We start from the raw sequence: 21,498 nt of genomic DNA, 5'->3' as shown, positions 1-21,498 counted from the left end.
GTGTCTTGCGAACCTTCGTGGTGAACGGACACTAGAGCTGCGGTATTTTTTACTACCTAAGCTCAGAGTTATTTCAAAACAAAATTCACAGTCTTTTTAAAGACTACCTGAGTTATTTTCCAAAATTCTAAACAGTCTTTTCAAGACTAACACCACCTGAAATTTTGTTGTATTTTACAAACGAAGCCATCTTTTAAGAGAACTTTGCTTGCAAAATGCGTCAAAATAAAGGTAAACGCAAATCTTCTGAAGATTTGGTCGTTACGTCGGTGAAGCGTTTGAACGCTAAACCGGCTAACGGAAACAGAAAAAGAAAACAGCCTCTTCTGAGGTCTGATTCTGATTCTGAATGTGAGGTCAATCCTCCAATTCCATTGACAAACAGTTTCGGTGTTTTATCCGAAACTGATGACAAGGAACCTTCTCCTCGTACTGAGCCTTCTGCCGTCGAGAAACGAGTAAAGGCTCCGCCAATTGTAGTGACTTCCGTCTCCGATTTGGCCAGCTTTCGAACGCAACTGAAGAATTGCAAGGAAACTTGCAATTTGAAGGTTTCGTTCCAGCTTGGTCGAAGAGGAGAATGTCGCTTGTTGACGGAATCTTTACAAGATCACCAAACTTTTGTTGGTTATTTGAAAAACCACAAACACAATTTCTACACGTATGAGACCAAGAATGCTCGTCCATTCAAGGCGGTCCTGAAAGGTCTCTCCAACGACTTGTCGGTGGATGAGATCAAAAACGAACTTAAGGTGTTGCTTGGCTTTGCCCCATCCCAAGTAATACCAATGAAGAAAAAATCAAACGGGAATATTTCTCGCTTTGGTTTGACTTCACAATTTTATCTGATTCATTTCAACAGAAATGAAATCAACAATTTGAAACTTTTGGACAAAGTACAGTTTTTGTTCCATGTACGGGTAAAGTGGGAGCATTTTAAGAAACATGGCGGTAATGGCCAGAATCTGACCCAGTGCCGGCGTTGCCAGGCATTCGGTCACGGTACTGATCATTGCGCCATAATTCCAAAATGCATGGTTTGCGGGGATTCTTCTCACGACAAGGACAATTGTCCCGTGAAAGAAGTCACCCAATTTAAATGTGCAAATTGTGGTGGAAATCACAAATCAAATTTCTGGGATTGCCCCATCAGAAAAAAGGTTTTGGATTCTCGTGCCAAGCATCAGCCGAAATCCAAACCGAAATTTTCTCAAAGTCAGGTTGTACCTGCATCTTTAAATCAAACGTTCGTGCTGTCTCACTCGAACAATGCTAGAAATACCCCTACCGTGGAAAAGTTAGGTAACAACAATGGCATTTCTTATGCTAACGTCGTTTCGGGTTCGGGTTCATCCACGAATTTTAAATCCTCTACCAATTTTCAAATTGGGCAGGTACCTCAAATTTCATTTGAAAATTTTTCTGCTGGCAACGCTTTGGGATCTTCTGATCTCGGCGATGTTACGTTTGAAAAATGACTTTTTGCAAAACTCACTGTTTGGTTTGATTCAAACAATGAGTAATGCTACATCCATGATGGAAGCTATCCAGATTGGATTAAAATTTGCGAATGATGTTGTTCTTACCCTGAAGTTTAATCATGGATCTAAGTAATTCCATCAATATTATGAATTTTAATGCTCGCTCTTTAAAAGCGAAAGAAAATGAATTTTTCAACTTTTTACGAGTTCATAACGTGCATGTTGCTGTTATAACCGAAACATTTTTAAAAACTGGCACTTATTTGAAAAGTGATCCAGATTATAAAGTTATAACTAATAACCGAATAAATCGAAATGGCGGTGGAGTTGCAATAGTTATCCTCCGTAGTATGACTTATAGCACGTTACGTGACTTTAAGTTAAAAGTTATTGAAAGTTTGGGCATTGAACTTGAAACTTCTTTTGGGAAAATTATGATTGCAGCTGCATATTTGCCATTCCAATGCACTGGGGAAAATAAAAATTATTTCAAAGGGGATTTGAATAAACTTACTCGGCATAGATCTCGATTTTTGATCATCGGTGATTTTAATGCCAAACACCAATGTTGGAATAATTCTAAAGTAAATTCCAACGGTAAAATTCTGTTCAGAGATTGCACTTCTGGTCTTTATTCGGTTTTATACCCGAATGGGCCAACTTGCTTTTCTTCTGTTAGAAATCCATCAACAATTGATTTGGTTTTGACAAATCAAAGTCAGTATTGTGGTCCTTTAGTGACTCATGCTGATTTTGATTCTGATCACCTTCCAGTAACTTTTTCACTTTCTCATGAAGCAGTTACCAGACCCAATAGTTCTGTGTTTAATTACCACAAAGCTAATTGGGACAGGTATCAGCATCATATTGAGAATAATTTAAATCATGATTTTGTTTTAGAAACCAAAGCTGATATTGATTCAGCCTTGGAATCTTTAACTAATGCAATTTTGGATGCTAGGAATATTGCTATTCCAAAAGTCCAAGTCAAATTTGATTCTCCCATTATTGATGACGATCTTCAGCTTTTGATTCGTCTGAAAAATGTTCGCCGAAGACAGTATCAACGTTCTCGTGATCCTGCACTGAAGCGAATTCAAAAAGATTTGCAAAAGGTTATTGACCACAGATTCACTCTCCTGCGAAATGAAAAGTTCGCAAGAGATGTCGAACAAATTAAACCTTATTCCAAACCTCAAAACCCAATCCCTTCTTTAAAAGATGGTGATAATATTCTATTAACTAATGGGGAAAAAGCTCAAAAACTTGCTCAGCAGTTTGAGAGTGCTCATAATTTCAACTTGAATGTTTTGAGTCCTATTGAAAATCAAATTTCAATAGAATTTCAGAATATTGTTGAACAAGAATTTTCATCAGATGAAGTTTTTAATACGGATCTGAATGAAATAAAATCTATTATCAAAAAATTTAAAAATATGAAAGCCCCTGGTGAGGATGGCATTTTTTACATTTTAATTAAAAAATTACCAGAAGCAACTTTAAGTAGCTTGGCCAAAATTTTCAACAAATGTTTTGATTTGGCATATTTTCCCAGTAGTTGGAAAAATGCCAAAGTAATTCCGATTTTGAAACCGGATAAAGATCCTGCTGAAGCCTCAAGCTATCGGCCCATTAGTTTGCTTTCATCTATTAGTAAATTATTCGAAAGAATAATTCTTAATAGAATGATGACGCACATTAATGAAAATTCAATTTTCGCTGATGAGCAGTTTGGATTTCGCCTTGGGCATTCAACTACTCATCAGTTGTTGAGAGTTTCAAATTTAATTCGAAGCAACAAATCTGAGGGCTATTCTACTGGCGCTGCTCTTCTAGACATAGAAAAAGCATTTGACAGTGTTTGGCATAAAGGTTTGATTGCGAAATTGAAAAGGTTTAATTTTCCGATTTATATCGTGAAAATTATTCAAAATTATTTGACGGATCGTACTCTGCAGGTATGTTATCAGAATAGCAAATCTGATCAACTACCTGTACGTGCTGGCGTCCCTCAAGGAAGCATTTTGGGTCCAATTTTATACAATATTTTTACTTCTGACTTGCCTGATTTGCCCCCAGGATGTCAGAAATCACTTTTTGCTGATGACACAAGCATCTCCGCCAAAGGCAGAAGCCTTCGTGTCATCACAAGAAGATTACAAAAGCTTGGATATTTTCAATTCTTATTTGAAAGAATGGAAAATTACTCCAAATGCTGCAAAACTCAACTTATTATTTTCCCTCACAAACCAAGGGCTGATTTTCTTAAACCAAAAAGTCATCACATTATAAAGATGAATGAGGTAAATTTAAAGTGGGAGGATCAAGTGAAATATCTTGGACTTGGTTTTGACAAAAACCTTACTTACAAGGATCACATTGAAAGTATCCAGGTTAAATGTAACAAATATATTAAATGTTTGTATCCACTTATAAACAGGAATTCTAGACTTTGTCTCAAGAATAAACTGTTAATTTATAAACAAATTTTCAGACCTGCCATGCTTTATGCTGTGCCGATCTGGACAAGCTGTTGCTTAACCAGGAAGAAAAAACTTCAGAGGATTCAGAACAAAATTCTGAAAATGATTCTGAAACTTCCTCCTGGTTCAGCACCAGTGAACTTCATCAATTAGCCGAAGTTGACACTTTGGATGTTATGTCCAATAAGATAATTGATGCATTTCGACAAAAATCATTGCAGTCTTCAGCTGCATTGATCCGCTCTTTATATAGTTTATAAGTTAGTTTTAAGGTATCCCTTTTCCCTTTTGTACATGTAGGACCTCCTACATTTGAAATCACTGAATAGCGAAAGCTACAATATTTCATGAATAAATGAAAGTTGCTAGTATTTAAAATTGAGGTGAAAAGTCATCGTTTGTGATTGGACACTCAATAATATTTTAACTGAATGAATGTACATGGAAAAGAAATTTGAATAAATATAAACTTAAAAAAAAAAAAAAATCGTTGCAAATATTGTTCTAAGATTATGTTGTCCTCTGGCATAAAAAGTTCAATAACTAAGAAACACTAAAAAAATAGATAAAGCTTTAGTTTCGTAAGCCTTACCGTTTGACCCCGCCAAGGGTTTAGGACACAAGTCACATTGAAAACTTACATCGCCTGTACATACTTGACTATACCGGTTTCGGTGTTGAGTGTTGAACGTGGTTGCCTCTCACCCCAGTTTGGCTGGTAATGTTGTAAAGCGAACAATTTGATTTGATTTGATATTTAACTGTACTATTTTCATGTTTTCATAAGGTATGCCAAGCTTGTTAAAATATTTATTGTGTTTTCACATTGGGCAGAAGTAGGATTTGTTTTGATGAATACATTATTAGTGAACGTTCTTGATTATTAATATTATGTTTTATTGAATCCTCACTATGAGTGTATCAACATTATTTTATTCAATTGTGAAATGTTATTTTATTTAACTGCAATGTTGGAAAATAATTGGTTGGTTTGAAATACAGTCGACTCTCTGGTTGTCAATATCCAAGGGACCGTCGAGGAAGAGAATCATCAGTTTACAGAACGATGCAAAATGAAGACTCGATTGAAAATATTTTATTCTTGGTACCCAGCTATGGGAGAGAATCATGGCAACGTCCATCAAACAAAAACAAACTAATGTCAAACACCCTTCAAAGCATCGTTTCGCCAAGAAAAATGTCTATGCAAGCCATGAGAAAGTGAAATTATTGACAACCGGAAGAGATTTTTAAAGCAAACAGAATCCAAGGGACCGTCGGGGAAGAGATCCTTCAAGCAAGGGAAAATATCGAGGAATGAAGATAATTGAAGTATGCAGATTGAAGGGACTGAAGAATTCATCGATAGATGGAGAATTATTGATATCGAGAAGATCGACAGCCAGAGAGTCGACTGTATTAATCCTGTGTCATTAAACTTTTGCTAAGTATAATCATTACATAGGACAACAAAAATATATGAGCTAAATGATAGCTGGAGCAGCGTTGCCACAAGTACAGATATTTTTGGCACAGACCAAACACTCAAACTAATTATTTTTACAGTTAAAATGCACTTGAGTAGTTTTTGTAAACTGCACTAAAAAGATAAACATTTTTTGCATCTTTTTACTTGTTTAGTTTTTGATAAAAATGTTTTTCTTTAAAGTTATACTTGATTGAGTGTTTGGTCGGTGCCAAAAATATTTGTACGTGTGGCAAGCCTGAGCTGGAGTCACTAGCGTGCACAGGGTGGGGCAACATGGGGCAACTGCCCCACCATCCACAGAAATTTGTTTTAAATTTGGTCAGGGGGTATCCACAAATGACGTATTTTTCAAAACGTGCATATTATTGCCCCACCTTCCTCAAAGAGCTGGGCACGCTAGTAGCTGGAGTACTCTCCGGATTTCATTCGCAAGGTTGAAATTTGTGAACGATTTAAAACAAAAAGGACAATTTTATTGTAACTGCCATGTCACAAACTTGCCACGTAACAAAAATTTGTTTCCCTATTATTTTGATTGTTTTATTTGATTTCAGTAGGTATTGATTCAGAACTGAAAGATGTGAGCATTATTTTCAAATTAGGAGGATTCCAGAAGATTTTAAATTTATTTTAATTAATTTAATTTTAAATCAGAACAAGCAGATTTGCGTAGCAATATCATTAAATTTCTTTGTGGGAACATAAATAGATCAAATTAATCCATCTACAAATAAATAAATTAACATACAATTCAAGCTTATCAAAGCAATCTTTATGCGTTTATTGGTACAATGTCACCCCTAGGCTCAAAGTCACCTCATTTTTAGTAATTTTTGTGCAATCTAGTTTTCCTTGACTTAAAATTCCTTGATGTAAGAATTTTTTTTAATATCAAAGTATAAACTTGTAAATTATATACCTAAGTCACTTGACTTAGGCTTAATCCGGCTAAGTCAGTGCTGTAAATCGTTTTTATATCATTCTGCTAGATGTTAATACAATGTAAAACCATGACCACTAATGTTTTGGAGTTGAAACATTGAAACTGTGCTCATTTCCTACGCATTTTACATGTGATTTCTCCTTAATTTCTACTCGAAACACTAAAACTGACCGTATTCGAAATTTCTGCCGGCAAATATTTTGAAACTCGGCCCAGAGGTACAGAATGGTCCCAGGAACCATGTTCAATCATTGGTTTGGGTGGAAATTTTTTTTTCACAATAACGATCTGTGGGGGACCCGTGGTGAACACTTGCAATGATTGGCATTGTTTGAAGATTTCAACACACAAAAAAAGAAGTTCAAACAATGCTTGACCTCAACAAGTCCCTTTCAAGTACAAAAAGCCACGTGGGCACCCTCTCGTGCAGAAAGATGGCACAAAATTTCACTACCAACGAGAAGATGATGACAGCGACTAGCGTGTATAACCTTATAACGATGATAATTTGCTTCTAATTACAGTCTATCGTGATGTATCCGCCCCCGTCGCTGTACACGTGCACGGCAAGAGTTTGGCTACGGGAGATCGGATTCTCCCTCACGTACGGAGCGCTGATGCTGAAAACGTGGAGGTAAGAAAACTCCCCCTGGGTAAAGGTGCGCCCATTTAGCGCAGCAGAACTTAGGTGTGGGAGTGAGGCTTGAATGTCGTGGCAAAGTCAGAGCGAGGTGAAAACCGAGATTTAATTATAGTTTAAATTGGTATAAGTTGTTCGTAGACAATTTTTACAATTTGAACATCTGAAAAAATCATGACTGAGTAATTTTGGTTGAAGTAGACCCCATATTGATCATGCAAATGTTAAGATGTGCCTTATTCTAGAAAATTGTCGTTTTCTTGTGTGCCAACATGAAACACTTGATAAAATTTTACTATACATGTGACATAACACATATAGCTCAGTTTCCACAAAGTATCAGCTAAGTTATATCCTCTTTTCTCTCTTTCCCTCCTCTGCAGGATATCAGTCATCTTTCGCGTGCGCTCGGCAAAAGCGGTCAAAATCACGGACGCTTATCTCCTGAAGCGGTTGGGGCTGCTCTGCGGCTTCGTCGGGATTGCACTTCTGGTGCGGACGCTGGTGGCCCCGCCGGTCGTAATCGTTGGCCGCACCGCCGACAACCTCAAAGCGTTCCTGTGCAAAACCGACTGGTGGGATCACACGTTCACGTCGAGTGAGTATTCAATCCATCAGCTTGCCCACCTACTGCAAAATTCCTCGGATGGAAAAGATTGAGGTCATTGTTGGCTATATATTTTGAAAAGTGCACTTTACTTTTTTTTTAATTTTTTGTCATTTAACTCCATCAAAAATACCTTACCCTCATCAGGTGTAACCCAGTATTTCAGAAGCAATTAACACCACAGACAAAGACACAGCCCTCAGGAACCTGGCAAACACATTCAACTATTTACGGTGTGAAGCCAACTGTTGGAATCTAACACGTTCCCGCAACAGACAGCGCATGGCATAACTTGGCAGTGCGATGCATATTTGACGTGTATGAAATGTGAATAGTGTGGTAGCCAACTCTATTAACACTCTTATTTCTTGTTGCTGAACATACGATGCTACTAACACTCGCGCACTCTCTGTTCGGGTTCGCGCACACACGGCTTGTCTCGAGAGCGTCAGTCTCCTCGCGACTAGCATTCTTAACACAAGTGCTTTACTTGACTCGCGCGGATCACCACATGGCGACGAGGTGAAAATTTATTATTTCGGTCGAAAAAGTATTTTCGCGTGTTGATTGTGCAAGGTGTGTAAAATAAATAGCAATATGATAAAAAAAGAAATAAATCAGGGGGGATTGTGAAAACAGTGGTTGAAAGGCCAAATGAAAAATTAAATGATTGTGCCGTGGCTCAAGGTCACAAGAAAAATGCTTTCTGTAAGCATAAAGTGCAGTGAAATTGCATGCGGTAATAAAATGCGACTCTTTACTAGCAAAAAGATTGTGAAAACGCCGTGGCTTGGCTTGGAGCCGCGCTTGCAGAGAAAAAGAAAAAACAAAATGGCTGATTTTGGAAGTGAAAAAAGCGTCCCTTTGAAGTTGTATTAGTGAGCAGATTTTATGAATATCTTTCGTGGTGTTAGTGAAATTGCACTGAAATGCAGAGATGGAAAAAAATGTTTAAAAAGCAACCGATTAAATTACGGTTACATTTGTTTGAGCTACCGATTTAGTTACAGTTGTAATGAAACCGATTAAATTACGGTTCGATGGATGCTGTTGCCGATTAAATTACGGCTTGTGCTTGTTGTAACCGATTTAATTACGGTTGGTTGGATCGTCCGTGATAAGATGTGTAATGTGAAAATGAAACCGATTAAATTACGGTTAAGGAAATAATGTATAGAAAGTCAATCGATTAAATTTCGATTTGAGATGATTAGTTTACTAATTTTATTGTGTCTGTTTGATTGTAACCGATTAAATTACGGTTGAATTACCTGTAGAAAAACAACGATATTGGGGAAGAAAAAAACAGTGAGCAAAGACAATAAGAAGACTTGGAAGAATACTAAGAAAAAGTAGTGAAATAAGTCTTTTATTCAAAATGAGTGATTTCTTTTTTTTTGTGTTTCTACTCTGGTTTGGTATAGCATAATTAACCAACATGGCAGACGGTGAAGATCCACCGGCCATCGTACCGCCGCCGCTCGTGACGAATCTGAACTTCTTCAGTCCATCGTCATACAATCTACCTCATTTCAAGTACAAGCACTTGCCAGCATCGGAGATTCGAAACGCGTGGAAGCAATGGATCAGGTGGTTCGAAAACGTTATGGCTGCTGCCAACGTGTCAGATCCGACCAACAAGAAGATTCAATTGTTGGCTATGGGTGGTCTGGAGTTACAGAGCGCGTATTACGGATTACCTGATGTTGACAGTGATGCAGAAGATGACGACGAAAATCCTTATCTAACAGCAAAGATCAAGCTTACTGAGCACTTCTCCCCAAAGCATCATGACAGCTTCGAACGATTCCTGTTCGGGTCGATGGCCCCGGAAGCTGATGAACCGATCGAGAAATTTGCTTCGAGGGTTCAACAAAAGGCCGACAAGATTTGCTTTGGTAGGTCCGAAACAGAGAGTCGACAAATCGCAATTATCGACAAGATTATTCGATTTGCGACGGATGACCTTCGCCAAAAATTGCTGGAAAAGGAGACGCTGACGCTGGACGACACCCTGAAAACTGTGAACGCGTTCCAGTCGGTGCGTTACCAATCAGCAAAGATGAACGGAGGAAGTTCGAATCACGATGTCAACCGTTTGACGGTGAACAGGAGTAAACCAGAAAACTCGAGGAGTTACCCAAGCAGACCTGATGCGCGGCAATACAGAGGACGGCGAAACCAGCTCAAATGTTCGCGATGTGGATACGAATCGCACCAGCAGGGTGAGCGATGCCCAGCTGTGGACAGAACCTGTAATCGATGCGGAATCGTCGGCCATTTCGGAACAGTATGTCACACCAAATCGAGGGATGATTGGGTAAGTTTGAACTCTTTTCTTGGGATAAAATTCGATTTCCTAATGTTTGCGGGCAACCTAATTGTATAGGCCGGCCGAAAGCGTCCGTATTCTTCGATCGAGCGAAGCGAACCTCAGCGATCTGCTAAACGGCCCCGGGATGTATACAATGTACGCGAACAGACTGATGAAGAACCTGAAGACTTGCCGGTCTACAATGTCGGGTTTGACAATGATGAAGTCATTCGTTGTCACGTTGGGGGCGTCCAGATCGATATGCTGGTCGATTCAGGATCCAAACACAATCTCATTGACGATACTACTTGGGAGTTGATGAAGTTGAGGGACGTCAACATCACGAACGAGCGACTGGATTCTGACAAGCGGTTCTTGGCCTACGGACGAATTCCGCTGAAATTGCTCACAACCTTCGATGCAAAGCTGGAGGTCGATGATAATGGACAGATTCTACGAACGACAACTACTTTCTACGTGATTGAGAAAGGGCAACAACCACTACTCGGCAAGCAGACAGCACAGAAACTGGGCATCCTGAAGATTGGGCTTCCGAGCACCCATTCTGAGGTAGTCCGGAAGGTTGATAGAACATCCAAGGCCTTTCCAAAAATTAGAGGAATCAAGTTGAACATCCCCGTCGACAGAACTGTCCCGCCAATAATCCAACCACTGCGCCGTTGTCCCATACCGTTGCTGGATAAGGTCGAGGAGAAGCTGAACGAGTTGTTGAAGATGGATATCATCGAACGAGTAACAAGGCCGACGTCGTGGGTTTCACCCCTTGTGCCCATTCTGAAAGATAACGGCGAGTTACGTTTGTGCATTGACATGAGAAGGGCAAATCAAGCCATCCAAAGACTCAACCATCCGCTACCTGTTTTCGAGGACCTCGTTTCGAGATTTCGGAATGCAAAGTTCTTTACAACGCTCGATATCAAACAGGCGTTCCATCAAGTGGAACTCTCCGAGGACTGCCGGGATGTGACGACCTTCATCACTAACTGGGGGTTGTTCAGATATAAACGTTTACTATTCGGTGTAAACTGTGCTCCCGAGCTGTATCAAAACCTGATGGAGAGCATTTTGGTTGGGTGCAAGAACTCTGTGGTGTTTATTGACGACATTTTGATTTTTGGGGCAACGGAGGAAGACCACGACGCAGCGGTTAAGCAAGTACTCCAAGTTTTGCACAGCTATGACATTTTGTTGAACGATCACAAGTGCCTATTCAAACAGCGGGAAGTTGATTTTCTGGGGCACAAGCTGTCTGCCGATGGAGTATCACCAAGCGAAGTGAAGATAAAAGCGATCCAGGCCTGCAGAGCACCGAACACTAAAGAAGAGCTAAGAAGCTTTCTTGGACTTGTTACATATGTTTCCCGATTTATTCCCGATTTGACCACCGTCAACTATCCACTCAGACAACTTCTGAAGATGGAATCAAGCTTTGAATGGAGGAAGGACCATCAAGTATCTTTTGACAAGGTGAAAGCACTACTTGGTTCTGCAGAGAGCTTGGGATACTATGATCCAAAGGACCGAACACTTGTTGTCACTGACGCCTCAGCGGTCGGATTGGGCGCTGTCTTAATCCAATTTAAGAACTGTCGCCCCCGAGTTATAAGCTTTGCCTCAAAAAGTTTGACCAACACTGAAAAAGCTTACCCACCGATCGAGAAGGAAGCCTTGGGGATCGTATGGGCGGTTGAGCGATTCAAAATCTATTTGCTGGGCATCATCTTTGAGCTGGAGACCGATCATCGTCCCCTTGAGACTCTATTCTCAACAACATCAAAGCCGACGGCAAGGATTGAGCGATGGCTTCTACGATTACAAGCGTTCAAATTCAAAGTTGTCTACAGAAAAGGATCCGCGAACTTGGCTGACTGCCTGTCTCGATTAGCATCACACGTGGAGGACCCCAACTGGACCGAAGAATCGGAAGTGTATATCAGGCGAGCTGTGGTGCAATCGATTTCGTCCTTGTCAGCAGCTGGAAATGACCCGGATTTTGACGCGGAAACTGAAGATGTCATTCGCGCCATTCAGGAGTCCGCCGCAATCGACATCTCGGAAGTGATCTCGGCAACTGAGGGTGATAAAGAGCTCCAAATACTAATCGCTGCCATCACCGGTGGTAATTGGGACAAGGAAGAGCTGAAGCCGTACAAGCCTTTTCGTTTGGAGTTTTCTTACATCAACAAGTTGATCATGCGTGGTACGAAACTCGTAATACCAAGCTCATTGCGCTCTAGGATGTGCGAATTGGCGCACGAAGGGCATCCCGGCCAATCGATGATGAAGAGGAGATTACGCGAACGCTGCTGGTGGCCTGGAGTAGATCGGGATGCCGTCAAAACTTGCGATCGCTGTGAAGGTTGTCGCTTGGTTCAAGCATCGGACCCTCCAGAACCGATGACGCGCCGTCTGCTACCGGAAAAACCGTGGATCGATATTGCGATTGATTTCCTCGGGCCAATGCCGACAGGACATTATTTGTTGGTAGTAATCGACTACTACAGCCGGTACATGGAAGTTGAGATAATGACTCGGATCACTGCACAGGAGACTATCAACCGTCTAAAGCGGATCTTTCGGACTTGGGGTGCCCCGCGTACTATAACGCTTGACAACGCAAAGCAGTTCGTATCGTCAGAGTTCAAAGACTTTTGTAACACCAACGGTATCCACCTCAATCACACTTCCCCGTACTGGCCACAAGCCAACGGCGAGGTGGAAAGGCAGAACAGGTCCCTACTTAAGCGAATGAAGATATCTCATGCCATTCACGAGGATTGGAAAGTCGAACTGGACCAGTATCTGAATCTGTATAACAACAACCCACACACGATCACCGGAAAACCACCAAGCGAACTGCTACAAGGAAGAAAGCTGCGTTCTAAGCTACCACAACTTGAGGATCTTGCGAGTACTCCCCCATGTACGGATTTCAGAGATCAGGACACGTCGAAGAAAATGGTTCAAAAGGAAAGAGAAGATGAAACGCGACGAGCCAGACCAAGTGATATCTCTGTTGGTGACATTGTACTTTTGAAAAACCTGCTCCCTTCGAACAAACTATCTACCAATTTCTTGAAAGAGAAGTTTACCGTGGTTGATAGAAATGGCTCGAATGTTACCATCCAGTCGCAGGAATCCGGAAAGACGTACGATCGAAATGTTGTACACCTGAAGAAATGTGAACCAACCGTTGAGTACGAGATGAATGAGCCGGAGAACGCCCTGAGTGACACCGATTCCCCAAACACGGAATCACCCGGAGATGCAGCATTTCCGGAAGTTAGACGATCATCACGTGCTCCCAAACCGGTCACCATGTTTAGCCCTTCCAGATAAGTATCGTTTATTGTTAACTGTACACTAACCAGAACCGTGTAAAATAATGTTTAAATAAATAAGGTTGATCACGATTAAATACATCAATTGGTAAAAAAGGGGGATGTGGTAGCCAACTCTATTAACACTCTTATTTCTTGTTGCTGAACATACGATGCTACTAACACTCGCGCACTCTCTGTTCGGGTTCGCGCACACACGGCTTGTCTCGAGAGCGTCAGTCTCCTCGCGACTAGCATTCTTAACACAAGTGCTTTACTTGACTCGCGCGGATCACCACAAATAGATAGCGCACAATTGTAGTGCTCCTAGTCTGCACAATGGGCACTGCTCGAGGCACTTTCGAGAGCACCGTAAATTATTCACCACCCACCCACACCCTCAACAGGTTTTGGCGCGCTCAATCAACAAATTTACAGCTGGTGCTGCTTTATCAGGTGGAAAATGAGGGTAAATTTACCAACTCCACGGCTGGATGCGTCCACACTTACCAACCAAAGCTGTTTGGGGCCGTTTTGTTTATAACTTAAATATTTGGACTTGCATTGTAGTGATGCTCTGTGATATGACCAACGTTAAAATAATATACCAATGCTAGTGTGACATGAATCCAATGTTTCTACTATAAATTAATACAAATATAGACTTAACGCAAACAAGTTTAAACAAGTGGAGTGAAACTGTATTTTTCATATCAGCATTCATATTCATAGAAAAACAATAAAATATTCCACACTTTCAATCATTGATCAATCATCGCATTCTCATTTTTCTAACACCATCTATTAAGAGGGAAATTTGGTAGAACATCGCAAAACGCTTCAAATTGTTTCAGTGAAGGGTGATTTATGGAGAATGATTTTCAAAATACTGTTGTTTTGGTGCAATTATATTACTATCATTTACTCCAAACCAAACTAAATAAAATGCAATATAAGGGTATTGAAATCTGTCGAAAATTTCATAAAAATTACATTAAATTACATTTACCTCAAATAGCATTACGATTTGTGATTTTTTAAGTTTGAATATAAAAAGATATAAAAACAGATCAAGAGTGAGTTGTGGCGCTAGTGTCCAATAGTTTCCAGGGCATCCGTGGAAATACATTGTCCAATTCCAATTAGGGTCCCGGAGTACCAAAACATCTTAGCATGGTGCTCCCAACAAATAAAACAACATCTCGGAGCGTATGGTGGTGTGTCCCCACGCTTCTTCCTGCCCTGTAGATTCAGAATTGTGTTGTATGAACAATCCTAATCTAATCTAATCTAATCTAATCAGACCCTAGCGCAGCCAATCTTTTGAAGGGATCCTGGAGAGTGCCTTAGGTTAGATGACGCCTAGTACTCTTCTTGTCATTTATTAACATTTGTGGTGCGCCATTGCATCGGAATGCATTGAAACATCACATGCGTTAAAGCGGCCAGGCCTACTGCGTAAAGCCGTATCGCAGAGATGATTCGCAATTGGGTTGAGTGCTCAGTGCTCAAGAGTGTTCGAACAAACAAACATAATTCTGATTACAGGGGAGGAAGAAGCGTGGGGACACACCACCATACGCTCCGTGATTTTGTTGTATTCGTTGGGAGCACCATGCTAAGAAGGTTTGGTACTCCGAGACCCTCTGGGATGGGACATTGTATTTCCACGAATGCCCTGGACACTATAGTTGCCTTGGTTATAGCGCCACAACTCGCTATCTGTAGCAGTATTCCTAATTCCAGTCCAAGTTCACCAAGTCGTCATGACCTAGTGGTTAGCATTTTTGCTTACCAATCGAAAGGACGGGGGTTCGAACCCCGCCTCGAACGACTTTGATTTTTCGTTAATATTCATCATTTCAAATTTCTGTGTTCTAAACATTCGCTTTGGGAGCAGATGGGCATCGAACCCAGAACCATTCACTTACAAAGAGAACACTGTAACTAGTCAGCCACGGCCGCTCCCCCCCAATTGTGTTGTATGAACAATCCGTGCTCAAACTCAACCCACTTCAACGAATCATGTCTCTGTTGAACAGCTTTACGCAGTAGGCTTGGCCGTTTTGTTGAAAAATTTTCCCTCCATCGTAGTAATTGCCGATGCAGATATAATTTACACCATCAGCAGAATGGCCCGCCTGAGTAAAATGCGCCAAAAACCATAGAAAAACAAACAATTTTATGAATTCAGTGTAGTAGGCTTATGCTTTGGGATGTTTCCTTCAATGTTGTTTACTTGTTTGATGACATTTTTTAGCTTAAAACTATTTTTGAGCCACTTAAAAAAAAGATTTTCTCAGCTTCTTTTCCTGGGTGCGGGGCAGAATGGACCACCTTAGGAAACAAGCCATTTTGTCTAATAAAACGTTGAAGGGAGATAATAAGTGATTAAAGAGACATAGTTTCCATGAAGTTAGACCACTTTTATGAAAATAGTCACTTACCAAAACAAACATTTTTGAAAATAGTTTCAATATGTTGAAAAAAGACACTAATTTTACAAATAAGTATCAAAACAACTAAAAAATCAACTAATGGTTGCATTAAACGTTGCATTAAACGTTCTGCCCCCAAGTGGATTTTAATTTAACACTTTCACCACCAAGTCAAATTGATTTGAGGTTCCGTTGTTGTTTGATTACCTTCATAATAGTTCCTGGTAACATTATAAACTTTTTTTTCAAACAATCTTACTTTCAAGAAAGCTCAAAATGAACAACATTTGCGTGGTTTTGTCAATAAATTTACGTTTTTGCTCATAATTCGAAAAATGCAATGAATTCAAACGTGGTTTTCGGTGTGGTGATGTTATTTGACGTCCTTTATAAGACCCTTGCCTTACAGTTGGTTTAAATCCATTCTAAAGCCCAAAACCAAGGGTGGCCCATTCTGCGCCCCCTGCCCCTATGTGAAATGATGTTATGTAGGTATAAATGGGTGTAATTTACACGCTGCTAGATACTAGATACTCTTTCGCTTTGACAGCAAACATTCATTCAACTCAGTCTTTGTGTGAAAAATGTTTGTTTTAAAATTTATCTTTCTTTTCAATGATCATATAAACACGGAAGCAAACTCATCACCTTGAATCCATTGCATTCCACTGTTCATAAATGAAGTGTAAAAAAAGCATCCTCGACCTGTCTTCCCATCCAAAGCGTCGTGGCAGTATGATGGATTGAGCAGAGATGAAAATGTGCACCGTGCAACTGCATCAAGACCGAACCGGAAATAACGTTTTATGCTACTTTTTTCAGCTCTTCTTGCCCTTTCTATCCATCTAAACGTTTCTCACCCTGAAGTCATAATTTATAGCCAACTTACATCTTCTTGCCATGCCACGACGCCGACGACGACTACGACGACGTTGATCCTTTTTCCACCAACACTCACATTTCTTTTTTTTTGCTCCTTTTTTTCAATGTTTCTCCATTTCCGGCTCCATTGCTGTTGATGCCGCTGCTGCTGATACGACCATCAACAACGTCTGTCGACTTCAATTACACCACCACCACCGCTCGGAACTCGGAACAGTGGAAGTTCTGTTTCTGGCGTGGGGCGTTCGGTTGTGCATCATGGTGCGGAAGGCGCCGTCCGAGTTCAACGAAAGTCGATTTATTTCGATGGCAATCTACAACGAATTCCTTCTCACGTGCTTTCTCAATGTGTCGATGTAAGTATGCGTATGTGTGTGTTTGTGTGATACATTAAATGTATATAAAAAAGACATGGTGTAGTTTCGAGGACGTGATCACATGTTCACAGCTCTGTGGCACAACATAAACTTGATCGAAGACTTATCTCATACACGGTGCTTAGGAAGCTATTAAGAGAGACAAAACCATGATACATTTTTTCGTTTTGCCGAAGAATTTTTACGTCGTGGTTAGATTAAAAAACTAACTTAATCCACCTATGTGGTTGATGCCTTCCTCACTTTTTACCAACAATGGGTAATATGAGTGGTTTGGACACATATTTCAGCTATTTTTTTGAATCCAGAAAAAACGTACACATATATAACTTAAGTAATCATAACTCGAGACAAGGTTGCCAGATCTTCAATGTTTTGGACTCGTTGGAAAGGTTTTTTTTGATTACCTAACCAACGATGGGTCGGATGATGGATCAGGACATAGTTTACATACATTTATGTGAGATCCGGCTTCCAAAAAGTACATAAATATTACTTAAGTGGCCATATCTCGAGACAGGGTTGCCAGATCTTCAATGTTTTGGACTCGTTGGAAAGGTTTTTCGATAACCTAACCAACGATGGGTCGGATAGTGAATCCGGACATAGTTTACATACATTTAAGTGAGATCCAGATAAATGTGAAAACACATTTTTATATACTACTTATCGAAACTTCAAACAATTCAATAGCGATGTATGGGACCCTAAACCAAGTCGAATGCAACCGGTTTGATCAAAATCGGTCCAGCTAGTGCTGAGAAAACTTGGCAAGAAGCTCAACATTTTGCCGTGCGCAAAGCGGACTGTCAAACTTTTCGAAACACAGATTTGATTTACACCCAACCGGTGGTCGCATGATTGTTATGCATGGCGGCATGAAAGTATATCGGAATCTGCATGAAAACTGTCCTCATGCATTTTTTGCGCTATAGGGGTATGACAATTTTGCCCGTTACCGACAATTATCGACATTACCGACGGCTGTTTGGTTGTATTTCACAAAAAAAACCTTAACAGAACGAGGATTGAACCACCAACTTCTTGGTTATTGATCCGACACGCTACCACCGCGCCATGAGCGCTTGATAAAATGTGAGTGAAAGAGCACCAACATATTCTTCTTTTTGGAGTGTTGCTCGGGGAAAGGCCAGCATTATATGTGTTGGTGAGAACTGCAGATCGCTGAAATGTTTACACGCGGGCAAAAATGATCTACGGACTTGCTGCAAAAAATATTATAAAATGTGACGTTTTGTACAGTAAATTCACTGTTGCAGATTTTGAGATATATTTTTCCTTTGAGTGTACGGGGGCCACGATATCTCGAGATGGGATGGATCAAATTGGCTAAAATTTGGAGTGTAGACTCTCGAAACATACCCCGTGAATGGCGAAGTCCGATTTTTAGATTTTGCTTTTTAATAAAATACAAAAATCAAAAACTGACGGTTTTTTATATAAAAAAACACTAACATATTTTTATTTTATTTTTAAATAAGTTTTTTGAAAATCAGCCTTCGTCATGCACACAGGACCGGTTCTGTATTAAATTCAATTTTACGAATTCCATTCCAACTGGTAGTCGCATGATTGTGATGCATGGCGGCATGAAATTATATCAGAATCTGCATGAAATCTGTCCTCATGCATTTTTTTGCGATATAGGGGTATGACATTTTTGCCTGTTACCGACAATTATCGACATTACCGACGGCTGATTGATTGTATTGGACAAAAAAAATCTAAACAGAATGAGGATTGAACCATCAACTTCTTAGTTATTGGTCCGACACGCTACCACTGCGCCATGGACATAGTCTTCTCTCTGCAGTATTTCTCGGGGACGCGCCAGCATTATATGTGTTGGTGAGAACTGCAGATCGCTGACATGTTTACACGCGGGCAAAAATGATCTACAAGCTTGCTGCAAAAACTGTTAGAAAATGTAACATTTTCTGCAACAAATCCACTGTTGCAGATTTTGATATATATTTTTCCTTTGGGTGCAGCACAGAAAGGAATCAGCATGTGCCGGTTGTTGCCTTCTTGAAGCCACTGAAAGAATTTTTGATCTAAATCAAATGTGCTTCAAAATTTGTATAATTTAGTGGCACAGTCATTGACATCCTAGTTGGCAATCATTGATTAATGACCATTTCCATAACTTTACAAGGAATGGGATAATCGTTACCAAAAGGAATCAGCATGTGTAGGTCACTATTCTAAACAACTTGTTGAAGGAATTTTGTCAAAATATTGAAAGCGACGCAAAATTTATATCTTTGAATGAAAAATTATGACAATGATGGAAGTATTCACGTTAACAAGTCTTCATCGATTTGGTCAAGGCAGTGTTAAGATATCGAGGTACCTGTTTTTTGAATCTTCAATTAGCTATATCTCGGCATGATACAACCAAATGTCTTCAAATTTGTTTTGATTTTTGTAACTATTGTAAAACTAGGCCAACGACTAGCTCAGGTTAAAGGCATGAGGCACTTTAGGGTAATCTTAGGGTCGGCTGCGCTACGGTAGTCAAACAGAGGAGATCGCGGACAAGGGACTAAAACGTTCACTTTCTTTACAGGTCGGGTTCAATAATTTAATAAATTCTAAATCAGTTTTAAAGTGTTTTATTGTAAGTGTATGTGTGTGTAGGAAAAGGGGGGGGGGTTTAGACGCTGCCGGTACGTACCGCTGCTACCTTGATGACGACGACGGAACAGTGTCGATGGTGGTGTAGAGCACGGCTGGAATCACAGGCCTTCCCTCTTTGGCGCAATCGGGCGACCTGGGACCTGCCCAATCTGGCCAACCCGAGAGGGGAATAACGCTCCTTGGGAATTAGGACCAGTTCCGGCCCGAGCGTGCTCCTTGGTGATGATGGCCACCCTGGCCAGAGCAAAACGTTGATCCTTGACGGGTTAGGCGTAGCAGCTGGCTCCTCCGCTCTTACTGCTGCTAGGCCGAGAGTGTGCGATCGGGGTGACGGACCAGCTTCCTGCTGACCGACAAAATGGCCGTTAAACGGCAACACAAAAGGTCCTGTGGACGGGGAGTAGTGAGTGGATTTCTAGCTGTACTCTTTAGCGTAAGTCAGCTAGTCACATCGTCCTTGCTGCAGAGCCGTACTGCAGGGCGTAAACGTACCTGGCGATGTAGGGTGCTTCGCACACAATTTCCACCTTGCACTCACTACTAATTTTAGCTCTACGAATTAACGTCTTGATCGCACACTTGCCTGAGGGAATAGACCGATGGCGGCCTTCCCTAGATTCCTTTAAGCCTCCGATGCCAGTGACACGGCATGACGTCACAGAGGGAGGTCACACCACCCTCTGGAGTTGTTCCATCTTCCACCCACCGGAGATGGATTCTGTAGTTTGTTATTTTTGTTGATATTGGTCCCACGTTGTTGTTGTGTTGTATCAGTGTGTTAACAAATTGTGTTTTTCAAACGTTTTGTTCCAAATCCCTACTAGCTGGTTTATAATTTCATTTGTTTCCCTTTTCCCTACTAACCATAACCTTAAAGATCGTGAACGTTCGCATTTAAATATTTATAAGTTAAGGAAACCTGTAACAACGGTTACATTTTAGATGAAAATGTATATTTTAATGCTCTGAAAACAGATTTTAAATAAAATTTAGTGTGTGCTCACATCAACCTCTCACTTTTTATCAGATTTGTATGAAATCAAATACAAAATTCAACTGTGAAAATTGCTATAATCTGGGGTTGCTTCACCATTTAACGGTTGAATTATTCAGACACAATAAACAGTGATTTGCGACGATTGTCTACCCCACCAAAAACACACAGATGAGTTCGTTGATGACCTCCAGACGAGGCCCGGCCATGTTCATCTACATGACCGACATGCCACGACCGACAGCATCATTATCGTCAGAATCATTATGATGAGCCACGTCCGGGTCGGTCGAGGGTGACTTTTTGTGGGGATTATTCGCCGAACAAAGACCTTTCCCATACCCCTCCCCAAAATTCACCACATTTTGCTGCTGGGTTGGGGGAAACGACAACGTTTTGCTCGTTCATCCGTGAAGAGGCGCTTTCATTCATTTATATTAATGATAGTGAAACTCAACCGCACACCCACCCACACACATTGTACTTTGGCATATGATCCTTTCTCTCCGTCCATGTATGAGCCATTTCTCCATTATCTACCCGTTATGACTGTGTGTCTCATCGTTGTAATTGCACTCAGTTACATCAAAATGTTGAATTTTGACCTTTAAAGTATATGATTTAAAGTGCTCTGACTCCCCTAAAAAGCTGATGGAATTTTGATAAAGAGTTATATGGAAGAGGTTGAGAGAGGCATGGCATTCTCGATGGCGAGATTCCTATTCGAAACTAGGTGTCCGAAGGCTGGATTGTTGAGGCGATTGCAAAACTCTTTTTACAGCTTAGTCTTCATCCACTCCGGGATTCGAACTGACACCCTTTGGATTGTTAGTCCAACTGCCTACCAG

General features: G+C 40.6%; 2 protein-coding genes across 2 annotated transcripts in view; both read left to right on the top strand.

Moving 5' to 3' along the window:
• LOC6030808 overlaps positions 1-21,498 on the top strand; it is a 219,733-nt gene that overhangs the window by 178,418 nt on the left and 19,817 nt on the right. Inside the window, 3 exon segments of the mRNA XM_038260053.1 lie at positions 6,921-7,030; positions 7,420-7,634; positions 16,836-16,974. Coding sequence (XP_038115981.1) covers positions 6,921-7,030; positions 7,420-7,634; positions 16,836-16,974 — 464 coding nt within the window.
• On the top strand, positions 7,997-10,192 carry LOC119768804. Its single transcript, XM_038260078.1, has 2 exons — positions 7,997-8,165; positions 9,068-10,192. Exon 2 carries the CDS (start codon positions 9,082-9,084, stop codon positions 10,030-10,032), a length of 951 nt encoding a protein of 316 aa, XP_038116006.1. The 5' UTR covers positions 7,997-8,165; positions 9,068-9,081; the 3' UTR covers positions 10,033-10,192.

Source organism: Culex quinquefasciatus, chromosome 3, assembly GCF_015732765.1.
Source record: "Culex quinquefasciatus strain JHB chromosome 3, VPISU_Cqui_1.0_pri_paternal, whole genome shotgun sequence".
Taxonomy (NCBI): Eukaryota; Metazoa; Arthropoda; class Insecta; order Diptera; family Culicidae; genus Culex; species Culex quinquefasciatus.
This window is presented reverse-complemented; position numbering and strand designations above follow the sequence as displayed.

What these genes read in the sequence shown, in the direction of transcription:
- LOC119768804 (XM_038260078.1), top strand. Translation starts at nt 9,082, where the DNA reads ATGGCAGACGGTGAAGATCCACCGGCCATCGTACCGCCGCCGCTCGTG.